This window comes from Notolepis coatsorum, assembly GCF_963971535.1.
Source record: "Notolepis coatsorum genome assembly, chromosome: 7".
Lineage (NCBI taxonomy): Eukaryota > Metazoa > Chordata > Actinopteri > Aulopiformes > Paralepididae > Notolepis > Notolepis coatsorum.
In genome coordinates this window covers 17,021,339-17,042,756 of record NC_140171.1, presented here as the reverse complement: position 1 = coordinate 17,042,756, position 21,418 = coordinate 17,021,339, and the positions used below count along the sequence as shown (strand labels likewise).

The 21,418-nt window shown below is 43.5% G+C and overlaps 1 protein-coding gene across 1 annotated transcript; it reads right to left on the bottom strand.

Moving 5' to 3' along the window:
• Positions 1-663: 663 nt before the first annotated feature.
• On the bottom strand, positions 664-13,348 carry LOC311232011 (transmembrane emp24 domain-containing protein 1-like). The gene is made up of 5 exons (XM_084318673.1): positions 13,041-13,348; positions 8,136-8,233; positions 7,098-7,287; positions 3,409-3,576; positions 664-2,692 (listed from the first exon to the last, which is right to left on the bottom strand). The coding sequence occupies exons 1-5, from the start codon at positions 13,254-13,256 to the stop codon at positions 2,642-2,644; spliced, it is 723 nt and encodes a 240-aa protein (XP_084174799.1). The 5' UTR covers positions 13,257-13,348; the 3' UTR covers positions 664-2,641.
• Between the last annotated feature and the right edge of the window lie 8,070 nt (positions 13,349-21,418).

Here is a 21,418-nt window from a genome sequence, read left to right as displayed (position 1 = left end):
TTAGAAATGTGTCCATTGGAAATACATTGCAATTTGAAGCGAGGTGGACTGTGCTGGAAACAGCAATGACGTAACCAACCACTAGACCTTCCTATGGTGGAACGAACTTCCCACCACAGCTAGGACAGCTGAAACCTGACATCTTTCGCCGTCGACTATATCAATATCTGAAATGAAGAGGAAAAAAGAACCTCCTACTATAATGCAATTTTCCACTAAATAATCTTCTTGGCCTATATTAGGCTACTACCTACTATACTATTATGTCTACTACTATGCACTCAACACTGCAGCGCCCAAGTTTCAACACTGATGAACATGAAAGAGTCGTACAGGACTTGTAAGTAGCTTTGGATAAAGTGTCAGCTAAATGACAAAATGTAAATGTACTACCGTCTTGGAATTACCAATTGATGGAACCCATTACAGGTATTTCATACTGGTGGTGTTTATCACACACACACATACCAAATGACCACAGACGATGATCCCTAAACGTATAAACTTCTTTGCCGTTTTCAAATAAATTTGCATGTTCACTAATGTAATGATAACCACATCCATTAAATATCATGATCAATAAAGCAAATGTAAACAGTTCCATTTATTCCGGGTTCAACGGCTCAATGAAGAACAACACTCCCAAGTCATTTATATATTTTTTTTTAATGTGTAAAATGCATTTATTAAAAGCAATGGCTGCCGTGAAAAAAGGATTTTGAATGATTCATGTACAACTGTGTTGATAGTCCCTTCTATGCAAAAATTATTATGGCTCCGTTGTTCTGAGTACAATCAAAACGTCAAACACAGTAAACGTTCACGTCCACTACACTACCCGAGAGAAAGAATCAACCACATGGCTTTCTCTGTACCACAAACAAACGCATGCACACACACACACACCACACGGCATTTCAACATCTGTCCGAACTATAATTACTCCTGACGGACATCTGTATTTAATTATTATTAACATACGTAAATCTGGATTTCACTGTATTCACAATAGCTCTCTCTCTCCGTGTGCTACCGCATCCTCCGTCACTTTATACTTACACAGAATCTTACTGGCACGTTACGAAATCAGTAACCAACAAATTAAATATTCGTCAAATATTCAGGCTCTGCTACTCTCAGGACCAACGGACAGAGACACGTCACGCTGCCAGGAAGAGTGAATCCAGCAGGAACCTGGTCATTCAGGTAGTCGTTGTAAACTGGTAGAATTGACAACTTGCGAGTTGAACCCAAAACGACAGACAAATGGTAAACACTCTACGAGTTCTGTAACTTTAACTGTAACTTGAGTTGACGTGCGGCTGAACCGACACTTTGTCTGCGTGTAAACAAGATCTACCGATTGAAAAGGGTTTAGGAAGAGACCCGAATACACTGCCGGACGCCAGGTTGGCCTTGAGACGGGAAGAACATTTGGAAGCACGAACAACATATTATAATCTTTTTTTGTTATTCAACTGTGGCACTTAAGGCACTAAGTGAACTGAAATCAAATGACTGACTGGAACGTCCTCCAGCTCTTTACTATTTGGCGACCTATTATGATTGGGTGACGTATTCTCACCCAAATAACTCAACGGGCGAATAAAAACAAACAACATCCAATTTAAAAAAGGGAACAGTTCACTTCGTTTAAGAAGCCTGATCTGATTTGTCACAAACCGGGAGTCAATCTAATTCAGACCCACCGTCGCCAGTGTTCTGCTCTTTGAGATTATGGGGATGTAGAAACGGTGAGCGGTGCCGGTGGAGTCGGTGACGCACCTTAGCGAGTATCTGGGGGAATTAGATATTTTTTTATACAGGTAACTAGGGATGTTCGATATTGGCTTTTTTACCGATATAGATATCGATATATGCAGGGTTTCCCCCCCCAAAAAACTGAATAATTTCAGGTAATTAACATTACATATATCTTGTTGTGGAATTAACACAACATTATGCATACTTTTGACAATAAATAAAATCTGAATTTGTTCTTACTTGCTTGCCTGGGTAAATAAATGTAAAAATTTTTTTTATTTTTTTTGAAAACCGATACAGATAATTTCCGATATCACATTTTAATGCCAATATCGATAGGCCAATAATATCAGACAACCCTACAGGTAACACATTTTGCCAAACGGTTAGGAAGTTAACGCTACGTTTGATTTTCCCAGAGTCACTAGCATTGCTAATAATTTCTACTGCCGTCAGAGCTTTGTGGAGAGACCGAAATAACCAGAACGCCATGTGATCTCTTGTGATCGACATGGTCCGATATGTTCAGAGTCACCGTAGGGAGTCAGAATGGGGTCAACGTGCTCCGAGATGTTCCGAGTTACCATAGATACCATAGGGAGTCGGAATGGCATGGCTCACATCTTCACTCGTGTGCATTTCAATCTTTAGACAAAGTTTTAACTATTCCTTTAATATCCTCCCGAGAACGTCGAAGTGCTGATGTAGGTCTACTGCCCACATGTAGACCAAGTCTTTTGAGATTCTAGACAGAGAAAATGAACGGTCGTGGAGTGCTTGATCGGTACGGGACAACCGGGCAAACTACCAGTACGTCTTGTCCTTGGATCTTCTTCTCCTTCCCTTCCCGTCTTCATTTGCCGACTGCTGCTCGTCTCTATGTGCACACCCTCCTCTTGTCCTCAAATAGCTTCCGGACGGTATAGACCTGCAAATGGATAGATAAACAAAGATGAATAAAGTTGTATAAGCCTGAGGGGAGTTTCCCAGGAGGCAAGCTTATCCAGGCAGCCATGAAACGGTAAGAATAATGATGTGCAAATAAGGGGTCGACTAATATACAGTATGTGACTAACATTACCATCTTTCAAAGGCTCGATTTTAACACTCGAACAAAAATAGCAGTAACATAAGAATCTATAGACTGCAAGGAATCAGTAGATGCCAACCATTTCTTCCTAGCTTGTTTTGAATGTTTGTCCAATTAAACTTGGATATGGGCTCCGATGGGCCTTACCGACGGCATCCGAGAGCTCATAGACCAGTTATTTCATGATGAGCACGTTACCGACACCATCCGAGAGCTCATAGAGTTCAATTTAAGACTTGCTTAATACCACATACATTTCATTTCACAACCATACTAGGAAGAAAAACACATAGCGACACATCGCCAGACGCACCAAGCTCCCGGTAGCCCCGCAAAAAACACGACTTGAACAATTTTTTTTTTATATATTTATTAATACGATTTCATCTCAGTATGCCACCCCCCCCCCCCCCCCCGCCCGCCCTCCAAAAAAAAAAGAATACCTGTGCAAATGAAATGTAACTTTTTAATAAATAATAATAATAATAATAATAATAATAATAATAATAATAATAATAATAATAATAATAATAAGGCCTTAAATGGAGAATTACCTGAGTGAGCGCCACACACATCATGACCAGCAGACTGGCGCAGGACCAGAAGGAGACCTTCCACAGGTTGTCCTCCACCAGGTTCCGGTCTCGCGCCTCGAAGGCCCGCAGCACCATCTGCATCTGGTAACTCCTCTCCAGCCGCCGGTGCACCGAGTCCATGGATTCCTGGTGGTGGTGGGGGGGGGGGGGGCACAAAAAAGATCATAACTCCATTTTTACATTTTAGGTATATTCAGCAGACGCTTTTCCTCCAGAGTGATCCTCGGTGGAGCGGAACTTAGGACAGGAAGTGGTGAAAAGGAGATGCCACAACCGTCATGTTGCATACAGCATGCGGCTGTGGCCCCATCTTCCACTGGGTGACTTAGCCTCCAATATATTAGCCTTGTATAGAACCAGGAAGTTCCCAATTGTTTACATACATCTGTGGGTGGGTGTGTATGTGTGGGTGGGTGTGTATGCGTGTGTGTGTGTGTGTGGGTGGGTGTGTATGTGTGGGTGGGTGTGTGTGGGTGGGTGTGTGTATGTCTGTGGGTGGGTGTGTGTGTGTGGGTGTGTATGCATGTGTGGGTGGGTGTGTATGTGTGTGTGTGGGTGGGTGTGTATGTGTGGGTGTGTGTATGTGTGTGGGTGGGTGTGTATGTGTGGGTGGGTGTGGGTGGGTGTGTGTGTGTGTGGGTGGGTGTGTATGTGTGTGGGCGGGTGTGTGTGTGGGTGGGTGTGTATGTGTGTGTGTGTGGGTGGGTGTGTATGTGTGTGGGTGGGTGTGTATGTGCGTGTGGGTGGGTGGGTGTGTGTATGTGTGTGTGTGGGTGGGTGTGTGAGTGTGTGTGGGTGTCACCCATTCATTTCCTATGGTGGCCATTTTTTACCGGGAACACCAAACCACTCAGAATTAAATTAAAGTGGTGATCAGCCATTTCATACGTTCAAATGCCATAACGTAAATCAGTCAGATTTGAAAACAAGGAATTCAATCCCAAATGAACCGTGGTGTCACAGCACTACAACAGTGGATGTCTAGGGCTGTCTTAAATACTTCGAAGCTTCGTTAGATGGGCATGGGATTGGAATCTGAAAATAGAATTTGAATATATAAAAATAATTTTAAAGATTATTATTATATTTATTTTTTTTGCAAAATCAACTCTTCCTCTCTTTGTTAACTACAACAAGCAATGCTGTTTGTTATTTAAGATGAGGTCGGACTCTGCACTGACAGATTTGTTCATTGTGCTGCTTTTATAAAGCCTCAAATGACGGCTTACAATATTTCATGAAAGCAAAGTGTTTTGTTTGTCTAAGATTTTAAAAGGTTTAAACTTTACATCACTGACAAAGTTGAACAAAGTGCTGTACAAGTCCCAAATTATTATTTTTTTTATAATTTATAATTATTTAAAAAAAAATTGGCTCAAAGCTTTGAATTAAAATCGAATCTCGGCCCCGAAGCTTCGAATTCCAAAAAAAGCCCTCAGAGCACTACAACAGTGATGTCACAGCACTACAACAGTGATGTCACAGCACTACAACAGTGATGTCACAGCACTACAACAGTGATGTCACAGCACTACAACAGTGACTTTTCTCTTAACACATCCAGTGCCGTTCACCAGAGGGCGCTGTGGGCCTTGAGTCAGCGCTTTGTTCAATGGGGATAAATGCCGGTGTTTGCAGTGCTAAAACTATATTAAATATTATAGCTATGGATCTAATAACAGAGTCGATTGTCAGTGAGTTTAATCCGGTCAACATGCAAAAAACAGAATTTTTTTCATCCATAAATTTTCGTTTTATACCGTGGTGAATACAAGCATTGTTCCAGAGCGATTATGTCCCAGGAAATGGAGCCAAACCGCGCTTTACTGCATTTCACTATAAATCGTGCCATTCCTCGCCTGGATCAATAATCAATCTGAGATCAACGCTAGATTATCTGTATTATGTTTCATCATGGATGCATGAAAGGGGGGGAGGGAAAGCCGCCCCTCCGTACTTTGATCGCAACCAACGGGACACCCCACACACACACCACGGCACAGACACCCACTCCGATCGTGGGGGGGAAATTATCGGATCAACGCAAGATTGATAATATATAGCCCTTACCGTGTCTATGATGTACTGCACAAAGAATAATCCAATTATCTGATCGCCATTCCAAGTAGGGCTGGGCGATATGACGATATTATATAAATATCGGGTACAGTTCATTAACGATACACTTTTTAAACGTATCGTGGATATCGTGATGTTTTGACCAAGAGGCTTGTGTCGCGTCAATCTGGTCCACACGTTGACACTTTTGAACAGCGCCGCCCCACACACACACTACTGCATCAAAAGTTACTACTTATGATAACAAAGGCATTCGTTTTGTGGCATTAACGTTATATAGTTACACTTTCAATAACATCAGCGTATTTACATAGCAACGACCGAGGTCGACCTAGATATAGCAAGCGTTAGTCGTTCATATCTCAGCCCGTGCTGACTCAGTTGTGCCCATTCTGCGGTCTGTTAATAAAGTTTTCAATCAGACAGATGTATGGAAAGGCTTTTATTATAACATCCGTTGCAGTAAAATCATTATGCCTCCAGTCGTTTAGTCCTTCTGCGGAGCTAAAAGCTAAACGTCGGCCGCGGCGAGCTACCATTGTTATTGTCATTGAGCTCTCCAATGGCGGAAGTAAAAAATGAATACGCGCTTGCCGATTGGTGCTAAGAACAGCAGGGCGGGTGCAAGCGATGTGACGTAATTGTCAGACGCGACTGTCAATCAAAATGATTCTGTTTGCCGACTGAATGAATGAGAACGTTATTAACAGATTGCAGCATGGGTACAATACAGTACAGCTCAATACAACAACAGTCAACAGTGGACTGGAGGATGCAGACCAGAGAAAGACTTTCGTCTTGTTTACATCAGGGTCCCCCATTTTCAATTAATCATATTTCATATCTAAATCATATAATATCTCGTTGCTAAATATATGCAATATATAATCTAATAATCCAATAATCTAAATCTAATATATAATATAAAAATGCTAAATGCATGGGTATTTTATTTTGTCTTTAATGTTAGCTTGCAAACTCAAATACTGTCTTGGTAAGCCTCATAATGAATTGTTTGGGGAAAAAAAGAAAAACATCGTGATGCATATCGTGTATCGCCGAAAGGTCAGAAAATATCGTGATATCATATTTAGGCCATATCGCCCAGCCCTAATTCCAAGTAGTAATCGCGATCATGTTTCCAACGTAATCCAGCATTAAACATGAACAGGGGGGGGGAAACCTTGTTGATGCAACTGTGGTAACCGCTTGTCTTGCCCGAGTGTTTAGACCCCACCCCCACGCCGCAGCTCGGCCCAGACAACAAGCCACACGCCGCAAGGCGTTAGGCGGCGGTATTGGATGTTTGCAATCTCAGACCCATTCAGGACGGACAGCCTGCACAAGGTGCCTCGACGGATTATGAACGGCAATAGCGAATAAAAGAAATAACGACCCAGAAACGAGAATCTTCGTTTTTCGGCACTCAACCATTGGGCCACAGAAACAAGAATTCTCGTGAACGGCAACCAAAGGGTTAACATGTGGACAGAAACTACGGTGAAATGAATTTGACTTCCTCCGAATTAATTTCCTCATGTAAGCCGAGAGAGGAGGCCGCTTCTCACCCGGATGTCGTCCAGCTTGTACTCCAATAGGTTGCCTTCGGGCTCTTCTAGCCCCGCCCACTCGTCGTCCGTGCCCACGTCTCCTCCTTGTCCCTCGATGATGACCTCGAAGAACACCATCTTCTCTGAGAAGCGGCTGAAGCTGTTGTCAAAGCAGATCTGGTAGTCCCCGTCTTCAGTGGGATCCACCCTGAGCAAGGGACAAATTAAAGGTTTTTCATCCAAAGAAGGCATCACCTGCTCCTGACAAACTGATTGCTGGTATAATAACTCACTATGAAACAAAATTGAAATCAACAACTACTGTATCTTCAGAACTTCAGAACCACAACACCAACCGCCAAAAAATATGCAATCACCTGTACATTGAGTAATGACTAACGCATAATACAATTTTGACCTATCTCAAGCCCCGCCTTCTTTCCTTGCAAAGTTTGCCCCGAGGGAAGCACCGTTTGTGATTGGAGGATCAAGGAAAAGATGGCGGGGCTTAAAATGGGTCAATTGTTTCCCAAAAAGGATACGTAGTGTTTTCGAATCAAACCTCCCAAAACAATGTAGATCAGAGGTTCCCAAGCATTGTTGCCAGGAGACCCCATATTCAGGTTAGAAAATCCCTGTGACGCCCGAAATAAGACCTGCATAAATTGTGTGTTAATGTTGTAAGTTAACTAATGCATACATGATGTTTAATTCCACAGGGTGACAAAAATCCAGTCACAATAACAACTGCATGTGATATAGTAATAGTGCCTGCCTGGCTTTTACAGTAGGTTATGTGCCAAAAACCACCAGTAAAAGACAATTGTTAATTTCCAAATGACAGCCAGAAATTATTAAAGTCATTTTGGTAACATTACAGATTTTTTCTCTCTGAACCCCATTTATTTTTTTACATCAGGACATTTCGGTGCTAGATTTCCCTTTGGTTGACTGGCAGATGTTGGCAAGTTTCCCGTGAGGGGGGCCCGTGTTTGAATCCAAGCGGGTTCTACAAGGTTCTACAAGGTCTGAGAGCAGAGAGGAGGCAGCACCAACATGTGGACTCCGTCGGAGCGGCGGAACTCGGAGACGTGCTGGAAGCCTGCGGGCGAGTAGATGGTGAAGTCCACGTCCATGCCTGCCCCCGCGATCACCTGGACAGACACGCGAGCTCGTTAGTCGTCAGCACCAGCAGACACAATGTTCTCTTCAGAAACTGACAATAAGCCATGCATGGCCGACAAACACCTTGCAATGCACTAAGGCACAACGGTTTGGTTTTAGTCAACAATGACGTTCTTTGTCGATTAGTCTGTTTTTTAACTGTTTTTTATTCCATGCTGAATGAGTAGTAGTAGGGTCATTTCCTGAAGAGTGATAAGAAGAGCCTATCTGGTAAGCTCCAAGAGGTCATTCTGACAAAGTCAACAGTGGTCAACCTAGTTGTACAGTGGGTCTGTAGAACAACTATGGACTGAAGTGAAGTTAACCTCAAATAAAGAGTCAACTCAACTCAAGCGGAGACTCTCCCTCTAAACAAACATGCTGGACAAGGATGTGGAGGCAGGGCCACTACAAGCACTGACACCTTTACAGTAACGTTACATCACACAATAACAGCACAGACAAAACAATAAAGACGTTTAAAACTCCTCCATTGCTAACGCATCCACAGGATGCAGAAGCGAGCTCCAATTTGATCCCCATGGCTGCTCTCTTCGCAAACCTCTGGGAGTATTGTCACCCTACTGCTCTAGATAGATATACACTAGCTAGCTAGTAGCTTATCAAATGATGCATAATGCGGAAGTAACGTTAGTCGTTGGTGGTGTGGGCTAGTAGAAACGTTAGAACCCAGCACTCCAGCAGCAAGGACAACTTTGATTGATTGATTGAAAATTGTATTAACAGATTGCAGAATGGGTACACACGACTACAGTACAGCTCAATACACACAATTGTTAAGGGGATGCAGACCAGAGAAAGATGTTCGTCTTGTTTACATCAGGGTCCCCCATTTTCAATTCATCATAACATATAATGACAAACATGACATACAGGTAGACAGTACTGCTACATCTATACATTTATGACATACCAGATCTGTCCCATACATAATAACAACTTACATTGTGCCTTTTGGATTAAGCTAAACCGACGGCAGACAAACATTACTCGATATGCTCTTAGTTAAGAGACCCCACCCCACCCACCCACCTCCAATGTACAGTGCCCCCCCCCCCTCCAATGTACAGTTTATTTGTCAAATGTAATACTCGTTTTTTTTTTACTCTTTTTGTATCACAAACAGTACTGTATTTGTAAATCTGGTATGTCATAAATGTATAGATGTAGCAGTACTGTCTATCTGTATGTCATGTATGTTATGATGAATTGAAAATGGGGGACCCTGATGTAAACAAGACGAAAGTCTTTCTCTGGTTTGATTGATTGATTGAAAAGTTTATTAACAGATTGCAGAATGGGTACAGTACAGTACAGCTCAATACATACAATTGTTAAGGGGATGCAGACCAGAGAAAGACTTTCGTCTTGTTTACATCAGGGTCCCCCATTTTCAATTCATCATAACATATATGACATACATGACATACAGATAGACAGTACTGCTACATCTATACATTTATGACATATCAGATTTGCAAATACAGTACTGTTTGTGATACAAAAGTGTCCAGAAAAGGAGTGTATATACATTTGGCGTAGAAACTGTACATTGGAGGAGGTTGGATGGGTGGGGTGGGCTTGGGTGGGTTGGGTGAGGGCTGTACATTGGAGGTGGGGGGGGGGGGGGGGTTGGGTAGGGGGGACACACACATTTTACACTGTACATTGGAATACTGACAAAGCCTTACTTGGTCATTTACTGTACAACTAGGTTAGGACATTTGTAGGGGCCAGTTTCGAATTGCAGTCTCACGTAGGTGTTTTTGAAAGTGGGTAGTGATTCACATTCCTTTACAGCTTTAGGTAGGGCGTTCCACATTGATGTGGCATAATTGCGAAACGTGTTTAGTCCCTTGTTTGAGCCGAATCTGGGTTTTACATGATTTGTGGAGCTCCCTCTGGTGTTGTGATCGTGGTATTCACTGACCTTTGGGAAGTATTTTGACATGTACATGGGTACCTTGGTCGTGTAGTGTATCTTGTAGACCAGGCCCATTGCAAGTTGCTGTACTGGGCGGAAGTGTAATGGCGTCGGTGAGAGGAGGAAGGCACGGAGGAGGGTTGGACCCGGTCGCTCGGAGAGAGGAAGCGGAGTCGAAGCAGGGCGGGGGAGGGTCTGAGGATTGGGAGGAAGTGTGTCGGCGGATGGACGAGAGCATAGACGAGAGGATACTGGCGCGGAGTTTGGAAGTTGATGACAGAAAGTTGTGCGGAGAAGTGGAGGCGGCACCGGAGTGGAGGGTGGGATCCCGTTGTATAGCTGACATTTCGGGGGAAGGCGCGAGGTACCCGGGGGTTGTTTCCTGGATCGACGGTGAAAAGTGCCGGGTCGTGTTAGACGGCTTTATCGGTTACGAGGAGGTGGATGTGGCCGCCTTGCTGATCCATGATGAACTGCTTTCGCCGCTGGGAGCTGGGGCGGGTAGTGAGAGCGAGGGAGGTGTCGGTAGGGACGGGGATGGTAGTGACAGGGGAAGGGAGTCAGATGGTGAAAGTATGGAGGGGGGTGAGAGCGGGGGAGAAGGGTGGAGTAAGGTGGAGAAGAGGAGCAGGGACAGTGGGAAGGGGATAAAAAGGAAGAAGGGTAGGGGAGATAGCTCGAGTGGGTCAGAAGGCGAGGGTGTAGGTAATGGTGTTGCAGAAGTGATTCATATAGTGGTTAGGTTTGAGGGGAAGGGGGGAGTGCGGAAATTAGGATTTTTCGAGTTGCCCAAACTCATAGGTAAGCAATTAGGGGAGGTAAGGTATGCGAGAGTTTTGGAGGATGGGAATCTGGCCGTAGGGTGTGTTAGTGTGGATCAGGTGGAGAGGGCTGGGAAGATGAGGAGCATTGGAGGGGTGGGTATAATTAAGGTTGTGAGAGTAGGGGAGAAGAGGGAGGGGGGATGTAAGGGGGTGATAGCTGGGGTTTCGGTGGAGGTTAGCGTAGAGCAGCTGGTGGAAGAGTTGGGGAGAGATGTGCGTAATGGGAAAGTTAATGGTGCAGAAAGGATGAAGAGGGGGGCAGATAGGGTAGTGACGGAGACGGTTGTGATTAAGTTTGAAGGTGAGGTTGTTCCAAGTAAGGTGTATGTAGGGAGTGGGGTGTATAGGGTTAGGGAATTTGTTCAGAGTCCTCTGAGATGTTACAGGTGCCAGGAATTTGGTCATATAGCAGTTTCATGTAGGAAGGGACAGAGGTGTGCTAGGTGTGGCGGGGAGCATGACTATGGGAAGTGTGGAGAGGGAGTGAAGCTATGGTGTTGTAGTTGTGGAGGGGAGCATAGTGTAGCGTTTAGGGGGTGTGAGGTGATGAAGAGGGAGGTAGTGGTTCAGAGTGTTAGAAGGGAGGGTAAGTTGTCGTATGCAGAGGCGGCTAGGAGGGTGGGACAAGGAAGTCAAGTTAGGGTGCAGGGGTTTGTAGAAGGGCAGTTGGCAGAAAGGGTAGGGCAGGAGGATAGAGAGAGGGTGTGGGAGGAGAAATTGAGTATTGTGGGCTTCGTGGCAGGGGTAATTAATACTGCGGCAAAGATTGAGGGTAGAACAGATAGAACAAAGATGATTGTTAGGATAGCGGTTCAACATCTGGGTATGGAAGGTCTGACATTGGAGGAGGTGGTTAAGGAATTGAATAAGGGGGCAGCGGGTGACCAAGGTGTACAGAGTCAGGCAGCAGGGGGCAAGGAGTGTCTCGCAGAGGGGGGCTCAATTGGGAAGTAGCAGCGTTAGTTGCACTCCAAGAAGGTGAGGGGAATTGGGTTTTGTAGGAGGTAAAGGATACCAGTAGATGGCGGCACATACCCTAACAAGTGGTCGGCCGCCGTTAAACCTCAATAAGAAGAAGAAGAAGAAGTTGCTGTACTCTGTCGTCTACTCTAAGCCATCCTAGGTTGTCAAAGTGGGCAGGGGTGAGGTGGGTTCTCAAGTTTCAAGTTTCTTTAATAGTTGTCATACAGAAGTACAGAATACTTTTGTACAAAATGCTTCTTACTGTTGCGCTCCAGAGACTGTGCATGACAAGATAAGTATGAAATAAAAACATAGTAAAAATTAGAAGAAAAAAAATAGGTCACAGTGTTCAGTTTAGACATATGTACAATGTTCGTAGACGTAGTTACCATACAATATACAATACTGTGCAGTGTACTAATATACAATACTAGGAGTCAGGTCAAGTAGTAGTCTGACTAGCTTGTTTTGAGATGTTTGTAATTTGTTTTTTAGTGCCTTTGAGGTGCTTTGGTACCATGAGGTGCAAGCATAGTCGTAGTACCCTGGCTTGAATGAGTGCTCCTGCCAGAGTCTTCAGGGTATTCTTGTTTACCAGTGAGGAGATCCGGTACAAGAAACGCGTTCGTTGGTTGACTTTTTTTATTACATTGGATGCCATTTTGTCACAGGAAAGATTAGCCTCTAGGATGGAACCCAGGTAGGTAATTTCATCTTTCCTTGTGATAATATTGTCACCCACTGTAACCGGTCTGCATCCCCTTAACAATTGTTGTGTGTATTGAGCTGTACTGTACTACTGTACCCATTCTGCAATCTGTTAATACAATTGTCAATCAATCAATCAATAGTACTGTAATGATAATCAACAGTATGGCGGCCACACACACCATAGACTACCGCAACACACGTCCGGTATGTTGAGCTCGTCGTGGGGGAAAGGGGGCGCGTTCACATTGAAACGACTGGCTCAACATGAAACAATTCGCCCTCTTTCCCCCCATGAGCTCCAGAAGTGCCGTGGTCTGGTCTATAATACATAATAATTGAGCCTAATAACGTCACCTGATATTCGACCTCCATCGAGCCGTTCCTCGCAGCCGTTTGGAAGAAGCACTCGATCCTCCCGGCCGGCAGGAGGAACGTGAACTCGCTGTCCTGGTTCTGTCCGAAACAACACGCCGGTCCCACACGACACGACGCCAACAACAACACGACGGCAACGACAACGGCTGGTGGTGTTGTTGTTTTGTGCTCCGTTGGTTTACGACGGGGGTCCATGTTGCTGGTCTATATTGATCCACATTAATAATGAACAGGCTGATCTATATAATAAGGTTAGCTGCTAACTTGGAGCATCTCCTCCTCCTTCTCATCACTCTCTTCCGCAGCTGAACTTCGCGATCGTGCGATTGGGTTGAATCCCACACTGAGCCAAATGCGGCGGACCAACCAGCAGACAGAGAGTAGCCTAACTTCCTCCAATCAATCGCTCGATGCTGAATGAATGAATGAATGAAAACTTTATTAACAGATTGCAGAATGGGTACAATAATACAGTATGGCTCAATTAAGGGGATGCAGACCAGAGAATCACTCACTACCCACTTTTAAAACCACTCTCTCAAGGAGCACCTACGGGAGACGAAACTGGCCCCTGTAAATATCCTAACACAACCCCCTCCAATGTACAGTAAATGTCCTAACCCAGCAATACACAAGACCCTCTTCTTGGACCAAGTAAGGTTAGGTCGATAATCCAATGTACAGTTACCCCAACCCCCCCCCCCCCCCGCCTACCCATCCCCCCCACCCCAACCACCTCCAATGTACAGTTACCCCCTCCCCACCTATACCCAACCCCCCCTCACCTCCTCCAATGTACAGTTTCTTCGTCAAATGTTTATACTCTCTTCTTTTCTCTTTCTTTTTTTAACTCTTTTTGTATCACAAACAGTACTGTATTTGTAAATCTTGTATGTCATAAATGTATAGATGTAGCAGTACTGTCTATCTGTATGTCATGTATGTCATATATGTTATGATGAATTGAAAATGGGGGACCCTGATGTAAACAAGACGAAAGTATTTCTCTGGTCTGCATCCCCTTAACAATTGTGTGTATTGAGCTGTACTGTATTTTACCCATTCTGCAATCTGTTAATACAATTTTCAATCAATCAATCAATCAATCAATCAATCAAGAAAGACATTTGTCTTGTTTGCATCAGGGTCCCCCATTTAAAAGTCATAGTGACATTTATGACATACACAACATACATGACATCATGACATTTATGGCATAGGGACATACATGATACAGGTATAGTACTGTTACATTTGTGACATATACGATATGCAAATATACAGTACTGTTGTCTGTTACCCATAGATAGCTGACCCTGCTAGCAGCTGTGGAAGGAGTATTAATGTGTGTCACACTCAGTTTTATTGACAGTGGTGAAAGAAGTAACACAGCTCCTTTACTTATGTAAAAGTAAAATACCCAGATAAATGAGTAATTGGTCAAAGTAAAAGCCCTGCATTCAAATTATACTTAAGTAAAAGTAGAGAAGTATTTGATATTGGATGTACTTATGTATCTTGTAAAAGTATGCGTTCTACATGCTGTTTGTGTATTCCAGTGCTTGGGAGCATTCAAGCCTCAATCTATTGACCTCTAAAGGTCATGTAAAGTGGTATGTGGTCCAGAGTCTAGACTACTAGACCACATACCACTTTGACATCACCTTTAATCAGAGCAGCATGACTGGACCACATACCACTTTGACATCACCTTTAATCAGAGCAGCATAACTGGACCACATACCACCAGCCGCCACTGGGTCTAGTTATGCTACTCTGATTAAAAGTGATGTAAAAGTGGTATGTGGTCCAGTCATGCTGCTCTGATTAAAGGTTATGTTAAAGTGGTATGTGGTCCAGTCCTGCTGCTCTGATTAAGTCATCTTGAAGTTGACAGGCTTCAAATGTGAAAGTATATAATAATCTTCATACATTTTTGCCATGTTTTCTATGCAAAATCTTTTTCTTCAAAGTAACTAGTAACCGATGGGTTCAGATAAATGTAGTGGAGTAAAAATTACAGTATCTCCTTTGAAATGTAGTGGAGTAAAAGTATAACATTCCCAAAAATTAAAACACTCATATAAAGTACAAGTAGCTTGAGTACTTGAGTACAGTGCTTGAGAAAACATCCTTAGTTACTATAGTGTCCTTGAGGGCGTTCCAGGCGGGGGGGGGGGGGGGGGGGGGTAGTTCATTTTAACATTTCATTCACTGAAATAGGTTTCACTGTTATCTCAACTATATGGAATTCTGGACTTAATTCCAACAACCAAAATCTTCTCAGATGGGGGGGATCCCTGAGACAAAAAAAAAAAAAAAAAAAAACGGGGGTCCGCAGTCGGATGTGTATTACTTTGGGGGTCCTCTGCCTGAAAGAGGCTGAGAACCACTGGTACGTATAAAGCACATCTTGTGTCGTTTACTGTCAACCTTGTACCTCCCCCTCAAGATCCCCTGTGCACCCACCCCCTTACAAGATCCCCTTACAAAAAACAGTATCATGGTAGTTTCTATATATATATTTATTTTTTGGGCTTTCTGTATTTTTCACCCATCCCAATTTAGTCATTATGCCAATTCCCTTCCTGGTCGTTGCGCGCATTGCCCCACTGTCGGCCTGGGGAGGGTGTAGAACTACCACATGCCTCCTCCGATACATGTGGAGTCGCCAGCCGCTTCTTTTCACCTGACAGCGAGGAGTTTCACTGGGAGAAGGTAACGCGTGCAGAGGTTCATGCTATTTCCCCCAGATCCCCTCCCTGCTGAACAGGCGCCCCGACCGACCAGTAGGAGTTGCAGTTTAGTTCAAGTTCAAGTTCAAGTTCTTTAATAGTTGTCATACAGAAGTACAGAATACTTTCATACAAAATGCTTCTTACTGTTACGCTCCAGAGACTGTGCTAGACAAGATAGTATCAAATAACATAATAACATAATATAGCATGAATTTAGAAGAAGAAAATGAGGTCACAGTTGTTCGGTATAGACATATGTACAATGTTCTGAGTTACCATATAATATACAATACACAATACTATGCAGTGTACTAATGTACAGTACTATCTAGTGCAAAGCAGAAATGGGATGAGGTACAATTTTAGGTACAATTTACAGTAAGGTGTACGAGTTGTAGTGCAATCCTTCATCCATAAATATAAAGTGTGGGGAGTGGGTGCTACAGTGTGTTTGTTTAAAGTGGGTGTGTGCTATAAAGTGTGTGTAGTGGGTGCTACAGTGTGTTTGTTTAAAGTGAGTGTGTGCGTGTGGATGTGTGTGCTATGTGTGTTTGGTGGTTGTTGTTGTGTAGTGTTCATTCATTGTTCGTTTAGCAGCCTGATGGCCTGGGGATAGAAGCTACTTCTGAGTCTTTCTGTGCTCGCCTTGAGACTCCTGTATCGCTTGCCTGACGGCAGCAGTTCAAAGAGGCAGTTGTTCGGGTGGCTCGAGTCCTTAATAATTCTCTTAGCCTTCCCCTTGCAACGCTTGTAGTAAATGTTCTGGAGGGTGGGGAGCCCCCCTCCAATTGTGCGTTCGGCTGAACGTGTCACTCTTTGTAGTCTGCTTTGGTCTTTTGCAGTGCTATTTACAACGACCAGGACACATACCCCACCGGCTTCCCACCCGCTAACACTGCCAATTGTGTTAGTAGGGACAACTGACCAAGCCGGAGGTACCGCTGACAGCTGGACTCGATCCCAGAGTCTCTGCGGTGATAGGCGAGTGCTTAGTCCACTGCGCTACCCAGCCGCACCAGTATTATGGTAGTTTGATGGTAGTTTGATGGTAATTTTAGTTTTAGTTTTACCGTGAATAAATAAATAATTTACCGCGGTACTGCCCTGGTAAAAGTCATGTATCACCATGATACCATTTAATCTAATATAAACCGTGTTCTACTATTACCATGCCCATGGTGTAGATAAAAAAATTTATGTAACTTTTTTACCAGTCTGTATTAGAGAGTCTCATCAGATACGGTATTACAGCTTGGTTTGGTATAACCTGTCTGTCCAAACTGGTCTGTCTGATGCAGACTGCATGGAAGATCATCGGGGTGAAAGGTCACTCATCCCTGCAGTCTATTTTTGAACAGGCTACTTTAAGGCCAGCCAATATAATAGTCTCTGACCCCTCCCATGTCTTACATGCAGAGTTTGAGCTACTGCCCTCTGGGAGGAGGTTTAGAGTTCCACGCTCGTCTAGACTAAACAGGTTTAAAAATAGCTTTATTCTGTTTTCAGTTAAACTTTTAAATAGCGCCAGATAAATGGCCGGCAATGATCGAATTATCGATATTTACTCATAATATTATCGATATTTGGTCATACTATATATATGTGGTGTTGGCAGACATCCTGCTGTGCAAGTACTTTTTTGTATCTTTTATATTGCTTATCTTCTTTGTTTGGAGTCAGTTGCGTCATGTCTCTAACTACAGGTAGGCGGGAACCGCTCCCGCCTACCTCCGGTCAATGGTCTCTAACTACACACCCTCAAGACCCCTACGCTCTGCATCTTCTGGCCGCCTCAGACCTACTCCTATCCAAGCTCCGGGAGGGTCATCAAAGAGAAGTCGCCTATTCTCAGTCCTTGCCCCACAATGGTGGAATGAACTACCCACCCCAGTTAGGACAGCCGAATCCCGTCCAATCTTTCGTCGTCGACTAAAGACTCACTTCTTCAACCATTATCTGAAATGATAATAATAAAAAAAAAAAAAAATCTAACCGTGACTAACCTTACTGTCATGCACTTGTAATAAACTAACCTACACTGTAGCACTCAACACTTTGATAAACATTGTTACTCAGCTGATAGAGTTGTACCCTTCTTGCTGTCTTGTCGTACAGAACTTGTAAGTCGCTTTGGATAAAAGCGTCAGCTAAATGACTAAATGTAAATGTAAATGTCTCTATGTATGTGTTTATGGCTGCAGTGTGGGTGTAAGCCCAAGACAAATGTCCCAGCTGATGGGACAATAAAGTGACTCTTGACTCTTCATACCTGTACCTCCCTTCCCCCCTCCATGCTGCTATGATGCCTGAATTTCCCCAAGGGGATCAATAAAGGAATATCTTAAATTCTTTATTGCCTATATTTATTGTAACAATATAACCGAAAAGGCATACAGACCCTCAATTGCACCTATGTTTACACTGTTTATTGTTCTCTCAGCGTTAATTATATTGTTTACACTGTTAATTTTTTTTCTCACATCTTTTTATATTCAGATTTGATTGCCTATATTTATGTCTTTCTACTATTACCCGGCCCATACCTGTACCTCCCCTCCCCCCTCCCCCATGCTGCCATGACGTCCGAATTTCCCCAAGGGGATCAATAAAGGAATATCTTATCTTATTTTACACAACTACAATACCTTTGACCGAGGCATCAGCATTACAACAGGAGTTATGGGACAAATGTACTTGTATACTTACTGTTAATGTATTTGACAATAAAGATATTCTTCTGTTCTTCGTCTTCATTGCATTTCCATCATTTTAAGGTAGTGACCAAAAATAATAATGGAAATTCCCTGATACATTTTTTTATATATATTTTTTAAATACCATGATACTTTTGTCTGTAATCCCCTAAAATGGGTATAAAGAGGAAGTCGTCATAATGACCGCCAAGCCCTTCCCTCTAACCTCAGAGCATCAAAGACGGAGTTTTCGTACCAAAACAGGATGTTGAGCAAATGCTTCTGCTTTTGATACATAAAGGTGCTGTAAGTGGTATTTTGTTGTTAAAATACGTGGTCTACATGTTAAAATGTAGCTCTACAGTCTGACAGCCATCACTGATATAGAGTGTCTGGTCAGCAATATGGGTCTCTCAGTCCCTCCTGCACTGTAGTAAACATAAAATACATTTTCTGGTATCCCGTTCCCACTTTATCCAATCAGGAGAGAGAACTCCACACTGCAAAAATGGTCTGAAAAAAATTATAAATAAGAACTATAGTCTTAAACAGACATGTGCTTGAAACAAGTCAAATATACTCTGCAGTAATACATTTCCTGATAGACTACCTCACTTTCTCAAAACCCTAAACACAAATCTCAAAACTCACACACAAAATGCTAAATCCTACATTTCTCTTTCAAAAGTACACTTTTCCCTCAAAACAGTGTTAACTCTTCACTATAATAATAACTTTATTTTACTAAATTGTCTTTTCTTTTCAAATGACAAACACATACATCATATGAGTAGACATTCTAAGCACTCATTGAACACTGTTGTGCAGAATGGAAAACACTATAGTATGAATGGAAAACACTATATGAATGCTTTGACAGTAGAATTATGCCTTTGCATGTTCAGTGTTACACTTTCTTTCACCTATTGGATGTAAAATATGACCATATAATTGTTTTTGCGTATACTAAAATAGAAAACAACACACAATATTTTACAGTATTTGTATCCAAAATGTGCAGTCTACTGTAAATCACAGCAAACAGGATGAAAACAGAATGAAATTAAAGAGATAATAAGAAAATAGGCAATAAACAAAACAACTATAGGCTGCGTCCTGCCTTCGGTCCCTGCCTGCATGGCCCACAGGACCTCGTCCACCACGTCGCAGCAGGCCATGTTCTCCCTGACCAAGCAGCGGGGGAAGAAACGCCTACAATGGCGCATGAAGCCTTGCCAGGCCTCAGCAGTCACATCACCACATGCGTCCTCCATGGCTGGCAGCAGTGGGATCCGTGTCTGCGTGGGATTCCTCTCGTACACCTTCCATCTCCAGGCAGAGAAACACCTTCCATCTCCAGGCAGAGAAACACCTTCCATCTCCAGGCAGAGAAACACCTTCCATCTCCAGGCAGAGAAAAACCTTCCATCTCCAGGCAGAGAAACACCTTCCATCTCCAGGCAGAGAAACACCTTCCATCTCCAGGCAGAGAAACACCTTCCATCTCCAGGCAGAGAAACACCTTCCATCTCCAGGCAGAGAAACATGCAGAGAAACACCTTCCATTTCCAGGCAGAAAAACACCTTCCATCTCCAGGCAGAGAAACATGCAGAGAAACACCTTCCATTTCCATGGAGAAACACCTTCCATCTCCAGGCAGAAAAACACCTTCCATCTCCAGGCAGAGAAACATGCAGAGAAACACCTTCCATCTTCAGGCAGAGAAACATGCAGAGAAACACCTTCCATCTCCAGGCAGAGAAACATGCAGAGAAACACCTTCCATTTCCATGGAGAAACACCTTCCATTTCCATGGAGAAACACCTTCCATTTCCAGGCAGAGAAACACCTTCCATTTCCATGGAGAAACACCTTCCATCTCCAGGCAGAAAAACATGCAGAGAAACACCTTCCATTTCCATGGAGAAACACCTTCCATTTCCAGGCAGAGAAACACCTTCCATCTCCAGGCAGAAAAACATGCAGAGAAACACCTTCCATTTCCAGGCAGAGAAACATGCAGAGAAACACCTTCCATCTCCAGGCAGAGAAACATGCAGAGAAACACCTTCCATTTCCAGGCAGAGAAACACCTTCCATCTCCAGGCAGAGAAACACCTTCCATCTCCAGGCAGAGAAACATGCAGAGAAACACCTTCCATTTCCATGGAGAAACACCTTCCATTTCCATGGAGAAACACCTTCCATTTCCATGGAGAAACACCTTCCATTTCCATGGAGAAACACCTTCCATTTCCAGGCAGAGAAACACCTTCCATCTCCAGGCAGAAAAACACCTTCCATCTCCAGGCAGAGAAACATGCAGAGAAACACCTTCCATTTCCAGGCAGAGAAACACCTTCCATCTCCAGGCAGAAAAACACCTTCCATCTCCAGGCAGAATTACGATGCCTGAAACGGCAAATATTAAGCGCCCAGAAATAAACTCTGCAACTGGCTGGCCTCTTTATCAACAAGCCAACCAGCTAAAATGGCTAATGTAGCTAATGCTAATGCAAAAATAGTGGAAAGGGACCCAGGCCATGAACTGCGCCCTAAGAGAGGGAGGTTTGGAACTATAGCCCTCAGAGAGGGAGGTTTGCCCTGAGAGAGGGAGGTTCGAAGGGTCAAAGTGACCTACCACTATACTGCATGAACCAGGATTATCATCGGAGGACCTGACCCCCCGGCCATCAACCCCACGCCGCTCAGGAAGAACGAGGCGCCTAGGACCCGGGGAACATAGGGATGATCCCAGGAAAAGAACAGGCCGCAGCACACTGACGAACAGGAAATCATTGTACCAACAACACTGATAATAGGTGATTCAGCTGTAGGCTATATCAACAAAAAGAGAAATACAAAGATATACTGATACCCTGATGGAACTGTTTGTGAAATAACAAAGCACATTCCAAAGATTC

Excerpts from the sequence above, each read along its gene's own strand:
- LOC311232011 (XM_084318673.1), bottom strand. The coding sequence starts at position 13,256 with ATGGACCCCCGTCGTAAACCAACGGAGCACAAAACAACAACACCACCA. Across the intron at positions 3,577-7,097 it reads ACAAGCTGGACGACATCCGG|GAATCCATGGACTCGGTGCA; the intron begins GTGAGAAGCGGC and ends CACCACCACCAG. Across the intron at positions 2,693-3,408 it reads TGTGTGTGGCGCTCACTCAG|GTCTATACCGTCCGGAAGCT; the intron begins GTAATTCTCCAT and ends ATCCATTTGCAG.